The 23,333-nt window shown below is 53.1% G+C and overlaps 4 gene segments (V, D, J or C); 3 read left to right on the plus strand and 1 right to left on the minus strand.

Moving 5' to 3' along the window:
* Positions 1-3,481, plus strand: part of LOC147525792 (Ig mu chain C region-like) — a 63,481-nt gene extending 60,000 nt beyond the window's left edge. The window contains 2 exon segments of the C gene segment in view: positions 1,876-2,000; positions 3,457-3,481. Of these exon segments, the coding sequence occupies positions 1,876-2,000; positions 3,457-3,465 (134 nt within the window).
* A 1,658-nt stretch (positions 3,482-5,139) lies between these two features.
* On the plus strand, positions 5,140-10,600 carry LOC147525794 (immunoglobulin heavy constant epsilon-like). The segment is given in 5 exon segments: positions 5,140-5,398; positions 6,087-6,425; positions 7,597-7,917; positions 10,179-10,463; positions 10,584-10,600. Coding segments are annotated over 5 exon segments (1,221 nt in total).
* A 728-nt stretch (positions 10,601-11,328) lies between these two features.
* Positions 11,329-14,550, plus strand: LOC147525795 (immunoglobulin heavy constant mu-like). The segment is given in 5 exon segments: positions 11,329-11,335; positions 11,401-11,457; positions 11,549-11,854; positions 13,027-13,586; positions 14,542-14,550. Coding segments are annotated over 5 exon segments (939 nt in total).
* A 1,802-nt stretch (positions 14,551-16,352) lies between these two features.
* LOC104383045 (Ig mu chain C region-like) lies at positions 16,353-22,490 on the minus strand. The segment is given in 5 exon segments: positions 16,353-16,561; positions 18,831-19,178; positions 20,310-20,627; positions 21,090-21,416; positions 22,172-22,490. Coding segments are annotated over 5 exon segments (1,521 nt in total).
* Positions 22,491-23,333: the final 843 nt, after the last annotated feature.

Below are 23,333 nucleotides of genomic sequence, written 5' to 3' on the forward strand. Positions count from 1 at the left end.
AAATCCCAGATTTTGGGGTCTAAACACCCAAATTTGGGGTGTGCTCCCATATTTTGGGGTGCAAATCCCAGATTTTGGGGTTCGAATCCCCGATTTTGGGCTCCAATCCTTGATTTTAGGGTGTGCTCCCAGATTTTGGGGTCTAATTCCCAGATTTCGGGCTCCAATCCTCAATTTTGGGGTGTGCTCTCAGATTTTGGGTTCTAAATCCCAGATTTTGGGGTCCAAATCCCAGATTTTGGGGTCCAAATCCTCGAGTTTGGGGTCTAATCCTTGATTTTAGGGTGTGCTCCCAGATTTTGGGTTCTAAATCCCAGATTTCGGGCTCCAATCCTCAATCTTGGGGTGTGCTCTAAGATTTTGAGGTCTAATCCCAAATTTTGGGGTCCAAATCCCAGATTTTGGTGTCTAAATCCCAGATTTGGGGCTTCAATCCTCAATTTTGGGATCCAATCCTCGGATTTAGGGTGTGCTCCCAGATTTTGGGTTCTAAATCCCAAATTTTGGGGTCCAAATCCCAGATTTTGGGCTCCAATCCTCAATTTTGGGGTGTGCTCCCAGATTTTGGGCTCCAAATCCCAAATTTTGGGGTGCAAATCCCCGATTTTGGGCTCCAATCCTCAATTTTGGGGTGTGCTCCAAGATTTTGGGCTCCAAATCCCAAATTTTGGGGTGCAAATCCCCGATTTTGGGCTCCAATCCTTGATTTAGTGTGTGCTCCCAGATTTTGGGCTCCAAATCCCAAATTTGGGCTCCAAATCCTCAATTTTTGGCTTCTGAATCCCAGATTTTGGGCTCCAAATCCCCGATTTTGGGCTCCAATCCTTGATTTTAGCGTGTGCCCCCAGATTTTGGGATTCAAATCCCAAATTTTGGGTTCTAAATCCTAGATTTTGGGGTCCAAATCCCCGATTTTGGGCTCCAATCCTTAATTTTAGGGTGTGCTCCCAGATTTTGGGCTCCAAATCCCAAATTTTGGGCTCCAAATCCTCGATTTTGGGGTCTAATCCTTGATTTTAGGTTGTGCCTGCAGATTTTGGGTTCTAAATCCCAAATTTTGGGGTCCAATCCTTGAATTTAGGGTGTGCTCCCAGATTTTGGGCTCCAAATCCCAAATTTTGGGCTCCAAATCCCCGATTTTGGGCTCCAATCCTTGATTTTAGGGTGTGCCCCCAGATTTTGGGGTTCAAATCCCAGATTTTGGGTTCTAAATGCCAAATTTTGGGGTCCAAATCCTCGATTTTGGGCTCCAATCCTCGAATTTAGGGTGTGCTCCCAGATTTTGGGCTCCAAATCCCAAATTTTGGGCTCCAAATCCTCGATTTTGGGGTCTAATCCTTGATTTTAGGGTGTGCCCCCAGATTTTGGGGTTCAAATCCCAGATTTTGGGTTCTAAATGCCAAATTTTGGGGTTGAAATCCCCGATTTTGGGCTCCAATCCTCAATTTTGGGGTGTGCTCCAAGATTTTGGGCTCCAAATCCCAAATTTTGGGCTCCAAATCCCCGATTTTGGGCTCCAATCCTCGATTTTAGGGTGTGCTCCCAGATTTTGGGCTCCAAATCCCAAATTTTGGGGTGCAAATCCCCGATTTTGGGCTCCAATCCTTGATTTTAGGTTGTGCCCCCAGATTTTGGTGTTCAAATCCCAAATTTCGGGGTCCAAATCCCAAATTTTGGGCTCTAATCCCGGAACGCAGTGCCGCATCCTCCCCCCTCTCCCAAAAAAACTCCTTTTCCATCCTCGTGCGCAGCCAAAATCCCCCCAAATCCCCCCAAAACGGGGCGCTCCCCCCTCCCCCCCCCGCCCCCCGGGGTGCTGCACCCATGGGTGCTCACCCCGCCCCTTTCCCGCCTTTTTTTTTTCCCAAAAAAAAGCCTTCCTCGACGGCTTCACGGAGGCGGAGGAGGATGACCTCAACGACCTCTGGGCGACGGCCTCGACCTTCATCGTCCTCTTCATCCTCAGCCTCTTCTACAGCGCCACCGTCACCCTCATCAAGGTACAGGGCGCTCCTGCCCCAAATCCCGCCTTAAATTCCCAAAAATCCCGTTTTTTTCTGAAAATTCCCTCTTTTTTTAAAAAAACACAACTCTTTTTTTCCAGAAATGCAGCTTTTTTTAAAAAAAAAACCCTCTTTTTTCCCCAAAAAAACCCATTTTTTCCCCCAAATCCCTTTCTTTTTTTCAAAAAAATCCCAATTTAAAAAAAAAATCCTGCCTTACATTCCCAAAAATCCCGGGTTTTCCCAAAAATCCCTCTTTTTTAAAAAAAAAACAAACTCTTTTTTCCAGAAATGCAGCTTTTTTCAAAAAAAGCCCCTCTTTTTCCCCAAAAATCCCTTTTTTCCCCCAAAAATCCCTTTCTTTTTTTCCAAAAAAATCCCTTTTTCCAAAAAATCCTGCCTTACATTCCCAAAAATCCCGTTTTTTCCCAAAATCCCTCTTTTAAAAAAAAAACCCAACTCCTTTTTTCCAGAAATGCAGCTTTTTTAAAAAAAAATCCCTCTTTTTTCTCCAAAAAAACCTTTTTTTTCCCCCAAAATCCCTTTCTTTTTTTCCAAAAAATCCCTTTCTCCAAAAAAATCCCGCCTTACATTCCCAAAAATCACGGTTTTTCAAAAAAATCCCTCTTTTTAAAAAAAAAATCACTTTTTTTTCCAGAAATGCATCTTTTTTTAAAAAAAACTCCTCTTTTTTCCCCCAAAATCCCTCTTTTTTCCACCAAATCCCTTTATTTTTTCCTAAAAAGTCCCTTTTTCCCCAAAAATCCCACCTTACATTTCCCAAAATCTCGTTTTTTCCCAAAAATCCCTCTTTAAAAAAAAACTCTTTTTTTTTTCCAGAAATGCATCTTTTTTTCAAAAAAAAATCCTCTTTTTTCCCAAAAAATCCCAATTTTTCTTCCCAATTCTTGCAAAAACTCCCGATTTCCCCCCATCTTCCCAAAATATCCCAATTTTTCCCAATTCTGGCCAAAAAAATCCCCATTTTCCCCCCACCATCCCCAAAATTCCCAATTTTTCTTCCCAATTCTTGCAAAAACTCCCAATTTCCCCCCATCTTCCCAAAATATCCCGATTTTTTCCCAGTTCCGGCCAAAAAATCCCCATTTTTCTCCCACCATCCCCCAAATTCCATTTTTTTAATCCCAATTCTTGCAAAAAACTCCCAATTTCCCGCCATCTTCCCAAAATTTCCCGATTTTTTCTCAATTCTGGCCAAAAAATCCCCATTTTCCCCCCACCATCCCCAAAATTCCCAAATTTTCTTCCCAATTCTTGCAAAAACCTCCCGATTTCCCCCCATCTTCCCAAAATATCCCGATTTTTTCCCAATTCCGGTAAAAAAATCCCCATTTTCCCCCCATCCTCCCGAAAAATTCCCGATTTTTTTTCCCGATCGCCCCTAATTACCCCAAAAATTCATTAATTCCCGGTTTTTTCTTTCCCATTCCAGGTGAAATAATCCCGCCATGTTTTTCCGCCCGGAACCGGACGCCGCCGGAATTTTTTTCGGGATGCTCCGCCCCCCCTCCCCCCTCTTGTAAATATTCTCCGTCGGGAAAAAAAATAAAGAAAATTCCCGTTTTTTTCCCCGTTTTCTGCTGGATTTTTTGGTTTTTCCGGGATTTTTCCCGGGTTTTGGGGGGTTACAACTGGGAGGAAGCTCCTCGAAACTGGTTTGGGGGGGGTACAACTGGGAGGAACCTCCTCGAAACTGGTTTTGGGGGGTTACAACTGGGAGGAACCTCCTCGAAACTGGTTTTGGGGGGTTACAACTGGGAGGAACCTCCTCGAAACTGGTTTTGGGGGTTACAACTGGGAGGAACCTCCTTGAAACTGGTTTTGGTGGGACCATGGTGGGATATGTGCTCCTCGAAACTGGTTTTGGGGGGTTACAACTGGGAGGAACCTCCTCGAAACTGGTTTTGGGGGTTACAACTGGGAGTAACCTTCTAGGAGATGGTTTTGGTGGGACCATGGTGGGGTACGTGGTCCTTGGAGCTGGTTTTGGAGGGCTACAACTGGGAGTAACCGCCTCGAAACTGGTTTTGGTGGGACCACGGTGGGGTACGTGGTCCTTGGAGCTGGTTTTGGGGGGCTACAACTGGGAGTAACCTCCTCGAAACTGGTTTTGGTGGGACCATGGTGGGGTTCGTGGTCCTTGGAGTTGGATTGGGGGGTTACAACTGGGAGTAACCTCCTCAAAACTGGTTTTGGTGGGACCACGGTGGGGTACGTGGTCCTTGGAGTTGGTTTTGGGGGTTTCAACTGGGAGGAACCTCCTCAAAACTGGTTTTGGTGGGACCATGGTGGGATATGTGCTCCTCGAAACTGGTTTTGGTGGGTTACAACTGGGAGTAACCACCTAGGAGATGGTTTTGGTGGGACCATGGTGGGATACGTGCTCCTCGAAACTGGTTTTGGTGGGTTACGACTGGGAGGAACCTCCTCGAAACTGGTTTTGGAGAGTTACAACTGGGAGGAACCTCCTAAGAGATGGTTTTGGTGGGACCACGGTGGGATACGTGGTCCTTGGAGATGTTTCAGGGGGTTACAACTGGCAGTAACCTCCTCGAAACTGGTTTTGGTGGGACCATGGTGGGGTACGTGGTCCTTGGAGATGTTTCAGGGGGTTACAACTGGGAGTAACCTCCTTGGAGATGGTTTTGGTGGGACCATGGTGGGGTACGTGGTCCTTGGAGCTGGTTTGGGGGGTTACAACTGGGAGTAACCTCCTTGAAACTGGTTTTGGTGGGACCATGGTGGGACACGTGGTCCTTGGAGCTGGTTTGGGGGGTTACAACTGGGAGTGACCTCCTCGAAACTGGTTTCAGGAGGTTACAACTGGGAGTAACCTCCTAGGAGATGGTTTTGGTGGGACCACGGTGGGACACGTGGTCCTTGGAGCTGGTTTTGGGGGGTTACAACTGGGAGTAACCTCCTAGGAGATGGTTTTGGTGGGACCATGGTGGGACACGTGGTCCTTGGAGATGTTTCGGGGGGTTCACAACCAGGTGTAACCTCCTCGGAGATGGTTTTTTTTTGGAGGGGTGGTGGGTGGAGATTGTCCTTCACCCCCCCACCCCACCCCACCCCTTCTCCAGCAGATAAGGTGTCTCCTCCCGCTGTCTACTCCATGGTTCCGTGCTGCCCGCAACCCGCTCCCGTCTACACCTGTTTGGTCACTGACTTCTATCCCGATGACGTCACCATCCGGTGGGAGCCGGAGTCGGTCATGGCCTCCACCGTCATCATCAAACCCGTCCAGAAGACCACGAAGAGCAGTTACACGGCCAGCAGCCACCTTAAAATGGCCGCCGGCGGCAGCCAACAGCCCAAGTGCCACGTGAGACACGCCTCTACCAAGAGCAACATCTCCAAGGAGTTCGTCCAAGGTGGTGGGAATTGGGGTGGGGGAGGTGGGGGAGGTCGTGGTGGGACCCCATCCCACGTCATGGTGGAACCCCATCCCACGTCCCCTTGGAGGGGGATGGAGGTCAGATGGGGATGACATCATGGTGGAACCCCATCCCACGTCTCCTTGGAGGAGGATGGAGGTCAGATGGGGATGACATCATGGTGGAACCCCATCCCACATCATGGTGGAACCCCATCCCACGTCCCCTTGGAGGGAGATGGAGGTCAGATGGGGATGACATCATGGTGGAACCCCATCCCAGGTCCCCTTGGAGGGGGATGGAGGTCAGATGGGGATGACATCATGGTGGAACCCCATCCCACGTCCCCTTGGAGGGGGATGGAGGTCAGATGGGGATGACATCATGGTGGAACCCCATCCCATGTCCCCTTGGAGGGGGATGGAGGTCAGATGGGGATGACATCATGGTGGAACCCCATCCCACGTCCCCTTGGAGGGGGATGGAGGTCAGATGGGGATGACATCATGGTGGAACCCCATCCCACGTCCCCTTGGAGGGGGATGGAGGTCAGATGGGGATGACATCATGGTGGAACCCCATCCCATGTCATGGTGGAACCCCAGCCCGTGTCCCTTTGGAGGGGGATGGAGGTCAGATGGGGATGACATCATGGTGGAACCCCATCCCACGTCCCTCCCCACAGCCTGTGCCCCGAAATCAACAACACCACGACCACCACCACCACCATCACTGCCACCACCACCACCACAGGCCTACGTGGTGGGACCTCAGTGTGGGGACGACAGCGACAAACTGGAGCTTCTCTGCATCTTCTGGAGCTCCGCCGCGGGTGGGACGATGGAGGTCACCTGGTTGGTGAATGGGTGGGAGATGCCCCGCCCCACAACCAATGGGGAAACCAGTGGGAGGAGCCAACTGGAGATCCGCCAGGAGGAGTGGGACAAGGGGAACGTCTACAGCTGTAAAGTGATGCAGGCGGTGGGCGGAGCCACCGTGATGAGCAACACCAGCAAGTGCATGGGTGAGGTCATGGGGCGTGGCCAGGTGGGAGGTGGGTGGTCAGCTGGGGTGGGGAGGTGGGTGGTGGGATGGAGGGACACCAGACGTGGTGGGTGGTTGGTTGGATGGTTGGTTGGTTGGTTGGATGGTTGGATGGTTGGTTGGATGGTTGGTTGGTTGGATGGTTGGATGGTTGGTTGGAGGGTTGGATGGTTGGATGGTTGGATGGTTGGATGGTTGGATGGTTGGTTGGATGATTGGATGGTTGGTTGGTTGGATGGTTGGTTGGTTGGTTGGTTGGTTGGTTGGTTGGTTGGTTGGATAGTTGGTTGGTTGGTTGGATGGTTCATTGGTTGGTTGGTTGGTTGGTTGGATGGTTCATTGGTTGGTTGGTTGGTTGAATGGTTGGTTGGATGGTTGGTTGGTTGGTTGGTTGGATGGTTCATTGGTTGGTTGGTTGGTTGGTTGGTTGGATGGTTGGTTGGTTGGATGGTTGGTTGGTTGGTTGGTTGGATGGTTGGTTGGTTGGTTGGATGGTTGGTTGGTTGGTTGGTTGGTTGGTTGGTTGGTTGGTTGGTTGGTTGGATGGTTGGTTGGTTGGTTGGTTGGTTGGTTGGCTGGATGGTTGGTTGGTTGGTTGGTTGGTTGGTTGGTTGGTTGGTTGGTTGGTTGGTTGGATGGTTCATTGGTTGGTTGGATGGTTGGATGGTTGGTTGGTTGGTTGGTTGGTTGGTTGGTTGGTTGGTTGGATGGATGGTTGGTTGGTTGGTTGGTTGGTTGGTTGGTTGGTTGGATGGTTCATTGGTTGGTTGGATGGTTGGTTGGATGGTTGGTTGGTTGGTTGGATGGTTGGTTGGATGGATGGTTGGTTGGTTGGTTGGTTGGATGGATGGTTGGTTGGATGGTTGGTTGGTTGGTTGGTTGGTTGGATGGTTGGTTGGTTGGATGGTTGGTTGGTTGGTTGGTTGGATGGTTGGTTGGATGGTTGGTTGGTTGGTTGGTTGGTTGGTTGGTTGGTTGGTTGGATGGTTGGTTGGTTGGTTGGTTGGTTGGTTGGATGGTTGGTTGGATGGTTGGTTGGTTGGTTGGTTGGATGGTTGGTTGGTTGGATGGTTGGTTGGTAGATGATTGGATGGTCTTCAGAGGTGACAGCTGATTGGCCCACCTGGACCTTCTCCCCTTCTCCTTCCCAGCATGCCCTGCATCCTCCTTCCCCCCCCAGCTCTTCCTGTCTCTTCCCTCCTTCTCCGCCCTCCTCTCCGGCCCGGCCGTGGCCACCTGCCTCCTCCTTGGTGGCCACCTCCGAGGCTCCGCCCTCACCTGGCATCGCGACGAGGGATTGGACGGAGCCCGGCCCGCCGGTGACGTCATCGCCCACCCCAACGGCACCCAGAGCCTCGCTCTCAGCCGACCAATCGCGCGGCAGCAGTGGGGCCTCGGACGCCGCCTCTCCTGCCGGGCCGACGTCCCCTGCCACCACCCGCTGGTCGTGGACCTTCCGCTGGGTCCCACCCGTGAGTCCGGGCTATAGGGGCCTATAGGGGCCTATAGGGGGCCCTATGGAGCTATAGGGGCCCTATGGGGCCTATAGGGGCCTATAGGGGCCTATAGGGGGCTATAGGGGCCCTATGGGGCTATAGGGGCCTATAGGGGCCTATAGGGGGCTATAGGGGCCCTATGGGGCTATAGGGGCTGTATGGGGCTACAGGGGACCCTATGGGGCTATAGGGGTCTATAGGGGGCCACTAAGGGGCGTATGGGGCTAAAGGGACCCTATGGGGCTCTAGAGGGCCCTATGGGGCTATAGGGGCCCTATGGGGCTAAAGGGGCCCTATGGGGCTATAGGGGCTGTATGGGGCTATAGAGGGCCCTATGGGGCTATAGAGGGCCCTATGGGGCTATAGGGGCTGTATGGGGCTAAAGGGACCCTATGGGTCTATAGGGGGCCCTATGGGGCTATAGGGGCTGTATGGGGCTATAGGGGCTCTATGGGACTATAGGGGCCCTCTGGGGCTCTAGGGGGCCCTATGGGGCTCTAGGGGTCTCTATGGGGCTATAGGGTCTCTATGGGGCTATAGGGGTCTCTATGGGGCTCTAGGGGCCCTATGGGGCTATAGGGTCTCTATGGGGCTATAGGGGCCCTATGGGGCTATAGGGGCTGTATGGGGCTACAGGGGACCCTATGGGGCTATAGGGGTCTATAGGGGGCCACTAAGGGGCGTATGGGGCTATAGGGGCCCTATGGGGCTATCGGGGGCTATAGGGGGCCACTAAAGGGCTATAGAGGGCCCTATGGGGCTATAGGGGGCCCTATGGGGCTATAGGGGCTGTATGGAGCTATAGGTGGCCCTATGAGGCTCTAGGGGGCTATAGGGGGCCCTATGGGGCTACAGGGGGCTATAGGGAGCTATGGGGGGTCCTACGAGGCTAGAGGCCCCCTATAGGGCTATAGGGATCTGTATGGGGCTATAGGGGGTCACTAGGGGGCTGTAGGGTCCCTATGGGGCTATAGGGGTCTGTATGGGGCTATAGGGGGGCTATAGAGGCCTATAGGGGGCTGTATGGGGCTATAGGGGCTATAGGAGGCTAAAGGGGCCCTATGGGGCTCTAGGGGTCTCTATGGGGCTATAGGGGTCTCTATGGGGCTCTAGGGGCCCTATGGGGCTATAGGGTCTCTATGGGGCTCTAGGGGCCCTATGGGGCTCTAGGGGTCTCTATGGGGCTATAGGGGTCTCTATGGGGCTCTAGGGACCCTATGGGGCTCTGGGGTCTCTATGGGGCTCTAGGGGTCTCTATGGGGCTATAGGGGCCCTATGGGGCTCTAGGGGTCTCTATGGGGCTATAGGGACCCTATGGGGCTCTGGGGATCTCTATAGGGCTCTAGGGGTCTCTATGGGGCTCTAGGGGCCCTATGGGGTTATAGGGGTCTCTATGGGGCTCTAGGGGTCTCTATGGGGCTATAGGGGCCCTATGGGGCTCTGGGGTCTCTATGGGGCTCTAGGGGTCTCTATGGGGCTATAGGGGCCCTATGGGGCTCTAGGGGTCTCTATGGGGCTCTAGGGGCCCTATGGGGCTATAGGGTCTCTATGGGGCTATAGGGGTCTCTATGGGGCTCTAGGGGCCCTATGGGCTTATAGGGGTCTCTATGGGGCTCTAGGGGTCTCTATGGGGCTATAGGGGCCCTATGGGGCTCTGGGGATCTCTATGGGGCTCTAGGGGTCTCTATGGGGCTCTGGGGACCCTATGGGGCTCTGGGGTCTCTATGGGGCTCTGGGGTCTCTATGGGGCTCTAGGGGCCCTATGGGGCTCTGGGGATCTCTATGGGGCTCTAGGGGTCTCTATGGGGCTCTAGGGGCCCTATGGGGCTATAGGGTCTCTATGGGGCTATAGGGGTCTCTATGGGGCTCTAGGGGCCCTATGGGGCTATAGGGTCTCTATGGGGCTATAGGGGCCCTATGGGGCTATAGGGGTCTCTATGGGGCTCTGGGGTCTCTATGAGGCTCTAGGGACCCTATGGGGCTATAGGGGTCTCTATGGGGCTCTGGGGTCTCTATGAGGCTCTAGGGACCCTATGGGGCTCTAGGGACCCTATGGGGCTCTGGGGACCCTATGGGGCTATAGGGTCCCTATGGGGCTATAGGGTCTCTATGGGGCTCTAGGGGCCCTATGGGGCTATAGGGTCTCTATGGGGCTCTAGGGGTCTCCATGGGGCTATAGGGGCCCTATGGGGCTATAGGGACCGTGCAGCATCTCAAGGTGTCTCCTCCCACCCCAGCCGGTAACTGGAAGCCCCCGAAAGTGACGGTGACCCGGGTGGCGGCCGGCCAGGGCGTCCTCCTCCTCTGTGACGTCAGCGGCTTCACCCCCCGTGACATCACCGTCGGGTGGGACGGAGGGCGGGACCTCCAGGACCGCACCGAAACGGGACCCGTCACCGGCCAGGAGGTCTTCTCCATCCTCAGCGTCCTGCGGTTGGAGGAGGGGGAGGACGGGAAGGGCTACGCCTGCGTGGTGGAACATCCCGCCTTGGAGGAACCCTTGAGGAGGACCGAAGGGGCCGGTGAGGGACCTGGGGGCTTCTTTTTGGGGAGGGGGTGGGGGTGGAGGTGGGGTGGAGGTGGGGTGGAGGAGATACGTGGGTTGGCGTCTCCAATGGGTTGAGGGTCTCCAACGGGTTGAGGGTCTTCAATGGGTTGAGGATCTTCAACTAATTGAGAGTCTCCAAAGGGTTGAGGGTCTCCAATGGGTTGAGGGTCTCCAACGGGTTGAGGGTCTCCAACGGGTTGAGGGTCTCCAATGGGTTGAGGGTCTCCAACGGGTTGAGGGTCTCCAACGGGTTGAGGGTCTCCAACGGGTTGAGGATCTCCAATGGGTTGAGGATCTCCAATGGGTTGAGGGTCTTCAATGGGTTGATGGTCTCCAACGGGTTGAGGGTCTCCAATGGATTGAGGATCTCCAACGGGTGGAGGGTCTTCAATGGATTGAGGGTCTTCAATGGGTTGAGGGTCTCCAACGGGTTGAGGGTCTCCAATGGGTTGAGGGTCTCCAACGGGTTGAGGGTCTCCAATGGGTTGAGGGTCTCCAACGGGTTGAGGGTCTCCAACGGGTTGAGGGTCTCCAACGGGTTGAGGGTCTCCAATGGGTTGAGGATCTCCAATGGGTTGAGGATCTCCAATGGGTTGAGGATCTCCAATGGGTTGAGGGTCTTCAATGGGTTGATGGTCTCCAACGGGTTGAGGGTCTCCAATGGATTGAGGATCTCCAACGGGTTGAGGGTCTTCAATGGATTGAGGGTCTTCAATGGGTTGAGGGTCTTCAATGGGTTGAGGGTCTCCAACGGGTGGAGGGTCTTCAATGGGTTGAGGGTCTCCAATGGGTTGAGGGTCTCCAACGGGTTGACGGTCTCCAATGGGTTGAAGACCACCATGCCCAGCCCACCACCACCTCCGAAGCACCAGCTGCTCCTCCAGCCCCTCACTGAATCCCGTCTTCCGCAGGTTCTCCCACGGTCTCCCCCACACCTGAGACACAGGAGAAGTCCTCGTCCCACCACGGTGAGCTCCGCCCCCTTTGCTTGGCCCCTCCCCACCCATTTCGAGCTCCTTTTGGGACTGGGAGAAGAAGGTTGATCTCCACCATGTTCAGGTTCTCCCAGGTGTCCACTGTCCTCCCTTCGCCCTCCATCTTTCCATGAGCTCTTCCTCCAAGGAGCGGCCAACTTGACCTGCTCCACCTCCTTGGCCAACGCCACCGTGGATTGGGCGGTGGAGGGTCAACCGGCGGACCCGGCGGCGGTGGAGACGCACCGGGACGCTGTGACGGGGACGCGGAGCTGGTTGAGGGTCAACCTCCAGGATTGGAACTCCACGGCCAACTTCTCCTGCCGGCTGCGGGGCGGTGGGGAGGAAGAGGAGGAGGAGGAGACGAAGCTGGAGATCAGGCGGAGGACAGGTGGGGGGGGGTGGTGGCCACAACCCCCCCTTGAAAGGCCACAAGACCCCGAGAAACACCACGGAAATCCTTGGAACTTCTCAAAATTCCACAAAAACCCTCAAAAAGTCCCAAAATTCCTTGAAATGCTCCAAAACTCCCTCAAAACACCATGAAACTTCTCAAAATTCCACAAAATTCCTCGAAACATCCCAAAATTTCTCACAATGCCCCAAAACTCCCTCAAAACACCACGAAACTTCTCAAAATTCCACAGAAACTCTCAGAATGTCCCGCAATTCCTTGAAATGCCTCAAAACGCCTTGAAACTTCTCAAAATTCCACAAAAACCCTCAAAATGCCTCAAAATTCCTTGAAATGCCCCAAAACTCCCTCAAAACACCACAAAACTTCTCAAAATGCCCCAAAATTCCTCAAAATGCCCCCAAATTCCTCAAAGTGCCCGAAAACGCCCTCAAAATGCCATGAAACTTCTCAAAATTCCACAAAATTCCTCAAAATACCCAAAACCTCCCCAAAATTCCCCAAAACTCCCTCAAAATGCCATGAAACTTCTCAAAATTCCACAAAATTCCTCAAAACGCCCCAAATTTCCTCAAAACTCCCCAAAACTCCCTCAAAATGCCATGAATCTTCTCAAAATTCCACCAAATTCCTCAAAATGCTCCAAAACATCATGAATCTTCTCAGAATTCCACCAAATTCCACAAAATTCCTCAAAATGCCCCAAAACTCCCTCAAAATACCACAAAACTTCTCAAAATTCCACCAAATCCCTCAAAATGCCCCCAAATCCCTCAAAATTCTGCAAAATTCCTCAAAACACCCCAAAATTCCTCAAAATTCCCCAAAACTCCCTCAAAATGCCATGAATCTTCTCAAAATTCCCTCAAAATTCCTCAAAATTCCTCAAAATGCCCCAAAATGCCATGAATCTTCTCAAAATTCCACCAAATTCCTCAAAATGCTCCAAAACACCATGAATCTTCTCAGAATTCCACAAAATTCCACAAAATTCCTCAAAATGCCCCCAAACTCCCTCAAAACACCACGAAACTTCTCAAAATTCCACCAAATCCCTCAAAATGCCCCCAAATCCCTCAAAATTCCACCAAATTCCTCAAAAGTCCCTCCAACCCCCCCCAGATCCATCTCCTGCTTCTCCCCACCAGGTCCCCTGAAGCCACCACGTGTCCACGTCCTCCCGTCCTCCCCCGGCGCCGCCCGCGCCGGCGCCGACTTCACCCTCTTCTGCCTCATCCGGGATTTCTACCCGCCGGAAGTGGCGGCGTGGTGGCGGCGCGGTCAACGCCCGGCGCCGGCGCTGGAAGAAGACGCCACCAGTTGCGACCACGAAGCCCACCGGTGCTCCATGGTGGTGGCGTTGGAGGTGCCGTGGGACGAGTGGGTGGCGGGCACCTCCTACGGGTGCTCCGTGGCCCACCTCGCCGCCGGGGAGGTGCTGGAGGTCACCGTGGACGCCGGCGCCGGTGAGGAACGCGCCGGCGGTGAGGTTGGTCTTCGTCACGTGAGGGGTGATGGTCTCACCACCTTCTGGTGCCCCACAGACCTCTGGGATTGCGCCGGGCTCCACCTCGTGCCCTGCGGCTTGGTGGGTGATGGAGATGACCTGGAGCTGGAGGAGGACGGCAGCTCCTTGACCACCTTCTCCACCTTCGTGGTGCTCTTCCTCCTCCTTGTCTTCTACAGCGGCTTCGTCACCTTCATCAAGGTTGAGTTGGCCACCGTTGGATTGGGTTGGGCACCGTTGGGTTGGGTTGACCACCGTTGGGTTGACCACCATTAGGTTGGATTGGCCACCATTGGGTTGAGTTGGCCACCGTTGGGTTGGGTTGGCCACCGTTGGGTTTGGCTTGGCCACCATTAGGTTGGGTTGGCCACCGTTGGGTTTGGCTTGGCCACCATTAGGTTGGGTTGACCACCATTGGGTTGGGTTGGCCACCGTTGGGTTTGGCTTGGCCACCATTAGGTTGGGTTGACCACCATTGGGTTGGGTTGGCCACCATTAGGTTGGCCACCGTTGGGTTGGATTGGCCACCGTTGGCTTGGGTCGCCCATCCTTGGTTTTCGTTGCCTATCCTTGGTTTTGGTTGCCCATCCTTGAGTTGGGTCACCCATCCTTGGGTTGGGTCGCCCAATCTTGGGTTAGGTCGCCCATCTTTGGGTTTGGTCGCCCATCCTTGGGTTTGGTTGCCCAATCTTGGGTTTGGTCACCCATCCTTGGGTTTGGTTGCCCACCTTGGGTTTGGTTGCCCAATCTTGGGTTTGGTTGCCCATCCTTGGGTTAGGTCGCCCATCTTTGGGTTGGGTTGCCTATCCTTGGGTTTGGTTGCCCAGTCTTGGGTTTGGTTGCCCATCCTTGAGTTTGGTTGCCCATCCTTGGGTTTGGTCGCCCCATCTTGGATTTCGTTGCCCAATCTTGGGTTTGGTCACCTATCCTTGAGTTTGGTTGCCCATCCTTGGGTTTGGTCGCCCATCCTTGAGTTTGGTTGCCCAATCTTGGGTTTGGTTGCCCATCCTTGGGTTTGGTCGCCCATCCTTGAGTTTGGTTGCCCATCCTTGGGTTTGGTCGCCCATCCTTGGGTTTGGTTGCCCAATCTTGGGTTTGGTCGCCCAACATGGCCCCCCACCCCCCTCACGACCCCCTTTCTCCCCTCCCCCCCCAGGTGAAATAGCCCCACCCCCACCCCCCACCGAAGAAACGCCGGAAAAAACGGGGAGAAAAACACCGGAAAAGGGTCTCGACATCAACTTTATTACCAAATTCCTTCATTTTTGGGAATAAATTCGGGGAATTTGGGGAATTTTGGGCAATTTGGGGAATTTGGGGAGGGGGAGGGGGTCGAAATTGCCAATAAAAAAAATTTTGTCCAATTTTTTTTTTTTTGAAATTCGCTTTTCGGCGGATTTTTCTCACGGGAAACGGAGTCGGAAATTTCGGGGTGAAAACCGCCGGTTTCGGGGTCGGTTATTTTTTCCCGCCGATGAGTCAGAGGGAGAACCGGCCAATCGGGTAAACAGGACACATCTGGCGAAGCCCCGCCCCCTTCCAGATGTTCGCGGTGGGAAAACGTTGGCGTCTGCTCCGAAAATGACTCAAATTACCCCAAAATGGCTCAAATTACCCAAAAATGACTCAAATCGTCCCAAAAAACGCCGGAAATCGAGAGGGGGGAGGAGAAACGGCACGAAGTTTTGGTGATAAACAATATTTTTTGGGGAAAAAAAGGAAATTTCGGGTCGGCCGGCACGTAGGCGCCGCGCGGGGTGGGGAGAGACGGTGAAAAATTCTAAAATTTGGAAAAAAATCAAATTTCAAATTTTAATTTCAATTTAAAATTTAATAAAATTAAATAAAAAACTGAATTTAAAAACTTTTCTTAAAAAAAAAGTGGATGTCGTGAAGGAAAATGAGTTGATTTGGGGAAAAAATGGGATTTTTTGGAGTTTGGTGGGAATTTGGGGTGATGTCACAATGGAAAATGGGTTGATTTCAGGGAAAAATGGGATTTTTCGGAGTTTGGTGGGAATTTGGGAGATGTTTCGACAGAAAATGGCTGATTTCAGGAAAAAATGGGATTTTGGGGGAGTTTGGTGGGAATTTGGGGGATGTTTTGATGGAAAATGGGTTGATTTCAGGGAAAAATGGAGTTTTTCGGAGTTTGGTGGGAATTTGAGGGATGTTTTGATGGAAAATGGCTGATTTCTGGAGAAAATGGGGATTTTTGGAGTTTGTTGGGAATTTTGGAGATATTTTGACGGAAAATGGCCGATTTCAGGAGAAAATGGGGATTTTGGGGAGTTTGGTGGGAATTTGGGGTGATGTCACGACTGGAAATGGGCTGATTTCAGGGGAAAAATGGGATTTTTTGGAGTTTGGTGGGAATTTGAGGGATGTTTTGTTGGAAAATGGGTTGATTTCAGGAGAAAATGGGATTTTTCGGAGTTTGGTGGGAATTTGGTGTGATGTCACGATGGAAAATGGGTTGATTTCAGGAAAAAATTGATTTTTTTGGAGTTCGGTGGGAATTTGGGGTGATGTCACGATGGAAAATGGTTGATTTCAGGAGAAAATGGGGGGGTTTTGAGTTTGATGGGAATTTGGGGGACATTTTGATGGAAAACGGGTTGATTTCAGGAAAATATGGGTTTTTTTGGAGTTTGATGGGAATTTTGGGGACATTTTGATGGAAACTGGGTTGATTTCAGGAAAATATGGGGTTTTTTTGAGTTCGATGGGAATTTGGGGGACGTTTCCATGAAAAATGGGTTGATTTCAGTGGAAAACGGGATTTTGGGGGCATTTTGATGGAAACTGAGGCGCCGACCCCCCAAAACCGGGTTGATTTCACAGGAAAAACATCCCCAGAGCTTCATTTTCCCTCCTCGAAGCCTCCAAAAATCCCCGACCGACCACGAAACCACCTCCGGAAGCGCTCGGCCGTGGTGGGGAGGGGAAATCCCGGATCTCCATCCGTCACCGGACCTGGGCGAGACACCGAAACGTCGTTAACCGCCCGTAATTAATGGCCGCCGGAGCGCTCATCCCTACGGATACCTTGAGGAGGGTGACGCCGGTGCTGTAGCAGAGGCTGAGGAGGAAGAGGACGATGAAGGTCACGGCCATCCAGAGGTCGGTGGTGTCTTCTTCCACCTCCGGTTGCGTCTCCTCACCCGGCATCACCACGACACCATCCGGGAGCGTTTCCCACCCGGTTTCTGTCCAAAAAAACCTCCGGTGAGCGGAGGATTTGGGGTCGGATGAGGCCAAAAATCCCGTTTTCACCCGGTTTTACCCGTTTTCCCACCCGATCCGTGGCGAAACCTTCTTCGAGCACAAAGATCCCGAAGATTTTTGGTCAAATCCGCCATTTTCACCCGTTTTTCCCCCATTTTTCTCCCCCAATTCCAGTAAAAACCTGCCTCGAGCAGAAAGATCCCGAAGATTTTCGGTCAAAACCACATTTCCACCCGTTTTTCCCCCATTTTTCTCCCCAATTTTGGTTAAAACCTTCCTTGGGCAGAAAGATCCCAAAAATTTTGGGTCTAACCCCCCATTTTCCCCCATTTTCCCAAATTTTTCTCCCAATTCCGGTTAAAACCTTCCTCGGGCGGAAAGATCCTGAAGATTTTCAGTCAAAAAAACCATTTCCGCCCGTTTTCCTCATTTTTCTCCCCTATTCCAGTAAAAACCTTCCTCGAGCAGAAAGATCCCAAAGATTTTTGGTCAAAACCCCGTTTTCACCCATTTTTTCCCATTTTTTTCCCCAATTCCAGTTAAAACCTTCCTCGAGCAGAAAGATCCCAAAGATTTTCGGTCAAAACCACCATTTTCACCCATTTTTTCATTTTTTTCCCCAATTCCTGTTAAAACCTTCCTCGGGCAGAAAGATCCCAAAGATTTTTGGTCAAAACCGCCATTTTCACCCATTTTCACCCATTTTTCTCCCCAATTCCAGTTTAAACCTTCCTCGAGCAGAACGATCCCAAAAATTTTCGGTCAAAACACCCATTTTCACCCATTTTTTCACATTTTTCTCCCCAATTCCAGTTAAAACCTTCCTCGAGCAGAAAGATCCCGAAGATTTTTGGTCAAAACCCCGTTTTCACCCATTTTTTTCCCATTTTTTTCCCCAATTCCGGTTAAAACCTTCCTCGAGCAGAAAGATCCCAAAGATTTTGTTTTAAAATCCCATTTTCACCCATTTCCCCCATTTTTCTCCCCAATTCCAGTTAAAACCTTCCTCGAGCAGAAAGATCCCGAAGATTTTCGGTCAAAAAACTCATTTCCACCCGTTTTTCCCCCATTTTTCTCCCCAATTCCAGTTAAAACATTCCTCAAGCAGAAAGATCCCGAAGATTTTGGTCAAAACCGCCATTTTCACCCATTTTTTCCCATTTTTCTCCCCAATTTCGGTTAAAACTTTCCTCGAGCAGAAAGATCCCACAGATTTTTGTTAAAAAAATCCCATTTTCATCCATTTTTTCCCATTTTTCTCCCCAATTCCGGTTAAAACCTAGTTCGAGCAGAAAAATCCCGAAGATTTTTGGTCAAAAAACCCATTTCCACCCGTTTTCCTCATTTTTCTCCCCAATTCCAGTTAAAACTTTGCTCGGGCAGAAAGATCCCGAAAATTTTCGGTCAAAACCGCCATTTTCACCCATTTTTCCCCATTTTTTTCCCCAATTCCGGTAAAAACCTTCCTTGGGCAGAAAGATCCCGAAGATTTTGGGTCTAACCCCCAATTTTCCCCCATTTTCCCGAATTTTTCTCCCCAATTCCAGTTAAAACCTTCCTGGAGCAGAAAGATCCCGGAAATTTTGGGTCAAAACACCCATTTCCACCCGTTTTCCTCATTTTTCTCCCCTATTCCAGTAAAAACTTTGCTCGGGCAGAAAGATCCCGAAAATTTTTGGTCAAAACCGCCATTTTCACCCATTTTCCCCCATTTTTCCCCCCAATTCCGGTTAAAACCTTGTTTGAGCAGAAAAATCCCGAAAATTTTCGGTCAAAAACCCCATTTCCACCCGTTTTCCACCCGATTTTCCGTAAAATCCCTCATCGCTCCGAACGGCCATTTTTGGCGCACGCCGGGAAAAAACCCGTTTTCTCCCTTTTCCCACCCGTTTTCCACCCGATTATTGTGGTTTTTTGGGATGAAACTGCCCGATTTTGGGCAAATTCCAGGGGGCGGGGCCAAAATAAAAGGGGGCGTGGTCTGCGTGGCCACGCCCCTTCCGCGGGAAACCGTCACGACGCAGTATCGGCGCTTCCGATTGGTCGTTCGTTTCGGGATTTTTTTCCCGTTTATTTGTATGCGGAATTCCAGCCACGCCCATCCCGGCCACGCCCCCTCGAGGTGGCCACGCCCCCTCGAGGTGGCCACGCCCCCTCGTCTGGCCACGCCCCCTCAGTAACAGGTGACGTCAGCGTCCGCCAGGACCACCGAGACGTTGACGGCGGCCGGTTTCGCGCTGGTCTTGTCCACGTTCTTCTGGACGAAGTTCAAGGGGAATCCATCATGGCCGACCACGCAGGAGAAGGTGTCGCCCCGCCGCCAATCAGAAGCCGGGATACTCAACTTGCTGTAGACCGTGTAGGCGCCGCTGTCGCCATCTTCTTGAGGTCCGAAGATGGAGAAGTTCTCCCGGGAAACGGGGAGGTCTTCTTGGGTCCAGGTGACCAAGATGGCCGCCGGGCGGAAGCCCGAGGCCAAGCAGGTCAAGGTGGCCGTCTCCTCCTTGGCCAACTCTTCCGGCGGCGGTGGGAAGAGGTAGACGGAAGGTGGTACCACCACGGAGTCTGCGGGGGACGGGGGAGGTCAAAGAGAGGTCGGGTGGGTGGGGCTTCTTCTGATTGGTTGGCCCTCATGGGAAGTTTGAGGCTTCCAGTTGGCCAACCTCTTCCAGTAGAACCTCCCCAGTTGGCTTCTCCAGTGGAGAAGACCCTTCCAAGACCCTTCCAGTAGACCAGACCCTTCCAGTTGACCAACCTCTTCCAGTTGACTAGATCCTTCCAGTTGGCCAACCTCTTCCAGTTGGCCCTCCCAGTTGGCTTCTCCAATGGAGAAGACCCTTCCAAGACCCTTCTGGTAGACCACACCCTTCCAGTTGGCCAACCTCTTCCAGTAGAACCTAATAGTTGGCTTCTCCAGTGGAGAAGGCCCTTCCAAGACCCTTCCAGCAGACCAGACCCTTCCAGTAGATCAGACCCTTCCAGTTGGTCAACCTCTTCCAGTTGACCAGACCCTTCCAGTTGGCCAACCTCTTCCAGTTGGCCCTTCCAGTCGACTTCTCCAGTGGAGAAGACCCTTCCAAGACCCTTCCAGTTGGCCAACCTCTTTCAGTAGACCAGACCCTTCCAGTTGACCAACCTCTCCCAGTTGACTAGACCCTCCTAGCAGACCAACCTCCTCCAGTAGACCCTCCCAGTTGACCAACCTCTTCCAATTGACCCTCCCAATTGACCAACCTCCCAGTAGACTCTCCCAGTTGACCAACTTCTTCCAGTAGACCAGACTCTTCCAGTTGACCAACCTCTTCCAGTTGACCAGACCCTCCTAGCAGACCAACCTCTTCCAGTAGACCCTCCCAGTTGACCAACCTCTTCCAGTTGACCCTCTCAGTTGACCAACCTCTCCCAGTAGACTCTCCCAGTTGACCAACCTCTTCCCGTAGACCCTCCCAGTAGACCAACCTCTTCCAGTTGACCAACCTCTTCCAGTAGACCCTCCCAGTTGACCAACCTCTTCCAGTTGACCAACCTCTTCCAGTTGACCCTCCCAGTAGACCAACCTCTTCCAGTAGACCCTCCCAGTAGACCAACCTCTTCCAGTTGACCCTCCCAGTTGCCCAACCTCTTCCAGTTGCCCAACCCTACCATGTCCCTTCATGACCTTCTCGGTGGACGCCATCTTTGGGGTGGGGCACCTACCTGTGTCTTTCTTGAGGGACTTGGTGATTGGCTGGTCGAGCTCCGGGACGGTGACGGTGCAGGTGAACTTCTCACCGGAGGTCCACTCGTCGGCGCAGATCTTGAGGACACTGGTGAGACTGTAGAGCCCGTTCTCCAGCTTCTCAGCCACCCCCGAGGTGACATCCAAGGAGCTCCCAGTGTCCCGGCTCCAGGAGAACTTCACCTCCTCGGTGGTCTGCAGGTTGGTGGCCAAGCAGGTGACGGTGGCGTTTTGGGTGAGGTAGAGGTCCTCCAGGGATGGGGGGAGGATGGTGACCTCCACGGAGGCCGGAGGAGCTGGAGGAGGGAGTGGTGGTGGGTCCATCAACATCTCCACAGGCTTCCACCACCCTCCCACCATCCATCCATCCATCCATCTCAACCATCTTCTAGTGGGTCCATCAACACCTCCACAGGCATCCACCACCCTCCCACCATCCATCCATCCATCCATCTCAACCATCTTCTAGTGGGTCCATCAACATCTCCACAGGCTTCCACCACCTTCCCACCATCCATCCATCCATCCATCCATCCATCTCAACCATCCATTGTCCATCTCAACCACCCATCTGGTGGGTCCATCAACATCTCCACAGGCTTCCACCACCTTCCCACCATCCATCCATCCATCCATCCATCCATCCATCCATCCATCCATCCATCCTCCATCTCCACCACCCCCCCATCTCCAGCTCCTCCCAACCCTCCTTCCTCCTCCTCCTCCCGGCCAACCGACCACCTTCTCCTCCTCCTCACCCAAGCAGAAGGTGCTGATGGTGGACACCAAGGGTTCCTTGAGCGACGGGTGGCTGACGCTGCAGGAGATCTCGCTGCCCTTGTCCCAGCTCTGCCGGCTGACGTTGACCTTACTGGTGAAGGTGGTCTGGTCGAGGGAGCACTGGGAGCAACTGGAGTCCTCCTGGCTGAGGTCCACCACCTTTTGGTCCACCAACCACTCCACCTGGGCTTTGCTGGCAGATGTGCCCTCCACCAGGCACACCAGGTGGACCTCCTCGGGGTGGTCCTGGCTGGGGTCCACCAGGAGTGCCACCACGGGGGGATCATCTGGACAGACGTCACTACCTGAAGGAGAAGCAAGAGGTCACGGCAACGAGTCTTGGTGGGCACCCAAGATGGCGACATGAGGTTGGGAGTGACGTCAACCCATCTTGGTGGCCACCAAGACGTCAACTCAAGACTGGGACCAGCTGCAACCCATCTTGGTGGCCACCAAGACCTCATGGAAGGCTGAGACCAACGTCAACCATCTTGGTGGCCACCAGGACGTCAACCCAAGACTGGGACCAACTCCAACTCATCTTGGTGACCACCAAGACGTCAACCCAAGACTGGAACCAACTCCAACCCATCTTGGTGGCCACCAAGACCTCATGGAAGGCTGAGAGCAACGTCAACCATCTTGGTGGCCACCAAGAGGTCAACCCAAGACTGGGACCAACTCCAACCCATCTTGGTGGCCACCAAGAGGTCAACCCAAGACTGGGACCAACTCCAGCTCATCTTGGTGGCCACCAGGACATCAACCCAAGACTGGGACCAACTCCAACCCAAGACTGGGACCAACTCCAGCTCATCTTGGTGGCCACCAAGAGGTCAACCCAAGACTGGGACCAGCATCAACCCATGACTGGGACCAACTCCAACCCATCTTGGTGGCCACCAAGACCTCATGGAAGGCCGAGACCAACATCAACCATCTTGGTGGCCACCAGGACATCAACCCAAGACTGGAACCACCTCCAACCCATCTTGGTGACCACCAAGCCCTCCGCCAAGCTCAGGAGCCCCAACCAACCATCTTGGTCTCCCCTCCTCACCATTGATGACCTCGCTGACGGTGCCGGTGGAGCTGTGGACCACCTGACAACGGAACGAGTTGCTCCTCAAGCTTCCGGCTGGAACGGTGAGCTGGGAGGTGAGGCTGTAGAAACCGTCGGATTTCCAGAATTCCGGAGAAGTCTCGTTGGTGACTCCAGAAGCTCCGGTGACCCACGTGACGGTGACGGGCGACGGGAAGTAGTCGTCGACCCAACAACCGATGGTCACCTGGTCCTCCTCACAGCTGGTGCCACAGGGCACCAACGGGTAGACGGTGGGAGCGCCGGAGGTCACTGGGGAGGAGAAGATGGTGGCCATCTTGGTTTCTCCCCTTGGCGGCCATTTTGGACCCGTTCCCACGCTCCCCTGGGGTGGAGGTGGTGGGAACGGGTTGTGTGGTGGCCCCAAAAGGTGATGTGAAACCACCGGTGGTGGGGTCACCTCCAGAAGAGGAAGTTCACGGCGGCGCGAGGACTTCCTGCCCAGACGGGTTCCTCACCCTCCACCTGGAGGTCCCCCCACCCCACCCGTGACGTCACGGCACCCATCACCCCGTGGGGACAACCCACCACCCCACGGGGACAACCCACCACCCCACCTGGGTGGTGGCAGCAGCTCCGGCGTCCGCTCAGGTTGAGGAGCTCCACCACCATCACCAGCAGGACCACCAGCGGCACCCACCACCCAACTGGTTTTTGGGGTCTTCTCGGTGGTGGGGTGGGGTGGGGGGTCCTAAAGGGGTGGGAGATGGGCTTTGCTGGAGGGGTGGGAGGTCAAGCTGGGCTTGGGTGGCTCCAGGGCTCTGCTGGAGAAGACCGAGGGTGGGATTGGCCAGTGGAGCTCCAAGTTGGACCTTCCTGAATGGTCTTGAAGGCCACCTTGGCTCCAACATCTCCAGAACTTCCCTAGACCAGCTTAAAGTTGAGTTTAACTTCTGGAGCTCCAAGGTGGACCTTCCTGGAGAAGACCAAGGGTGGGATTGGCTGGTGGAGCTCCAAGTTGGACCTTTCTAGACCAGCTTGAGGTCCCACTTGGCTCCAACATCTCCAGAACGTTCCTGGACCAGCTTAAAGCTGAGCTTAACTTCTGGAGCTCCAAGTTGGACCTTCCTGGATGGTCTTGGAGCCCATCTTGGCTCCAACAACTCCAGAACATCCCTAG

Source organism: Tauraco erythrolophus, unplaced genomic scaffold, assembly GCF_009769465.1.
Source record: "Tauraco erythrolophus isolate bTauEry1 unplaced genomic scaffold, bTauEry1.pri scaffold_68_arrow_ctg1, whole genome shotgun sequence".
Lineage (NCBI taxonomy): Eukaryota > Metazoa > Chordata > Aves > Musophagiformes > Musophagidae > Tauraco > Tauraco erythrolophus.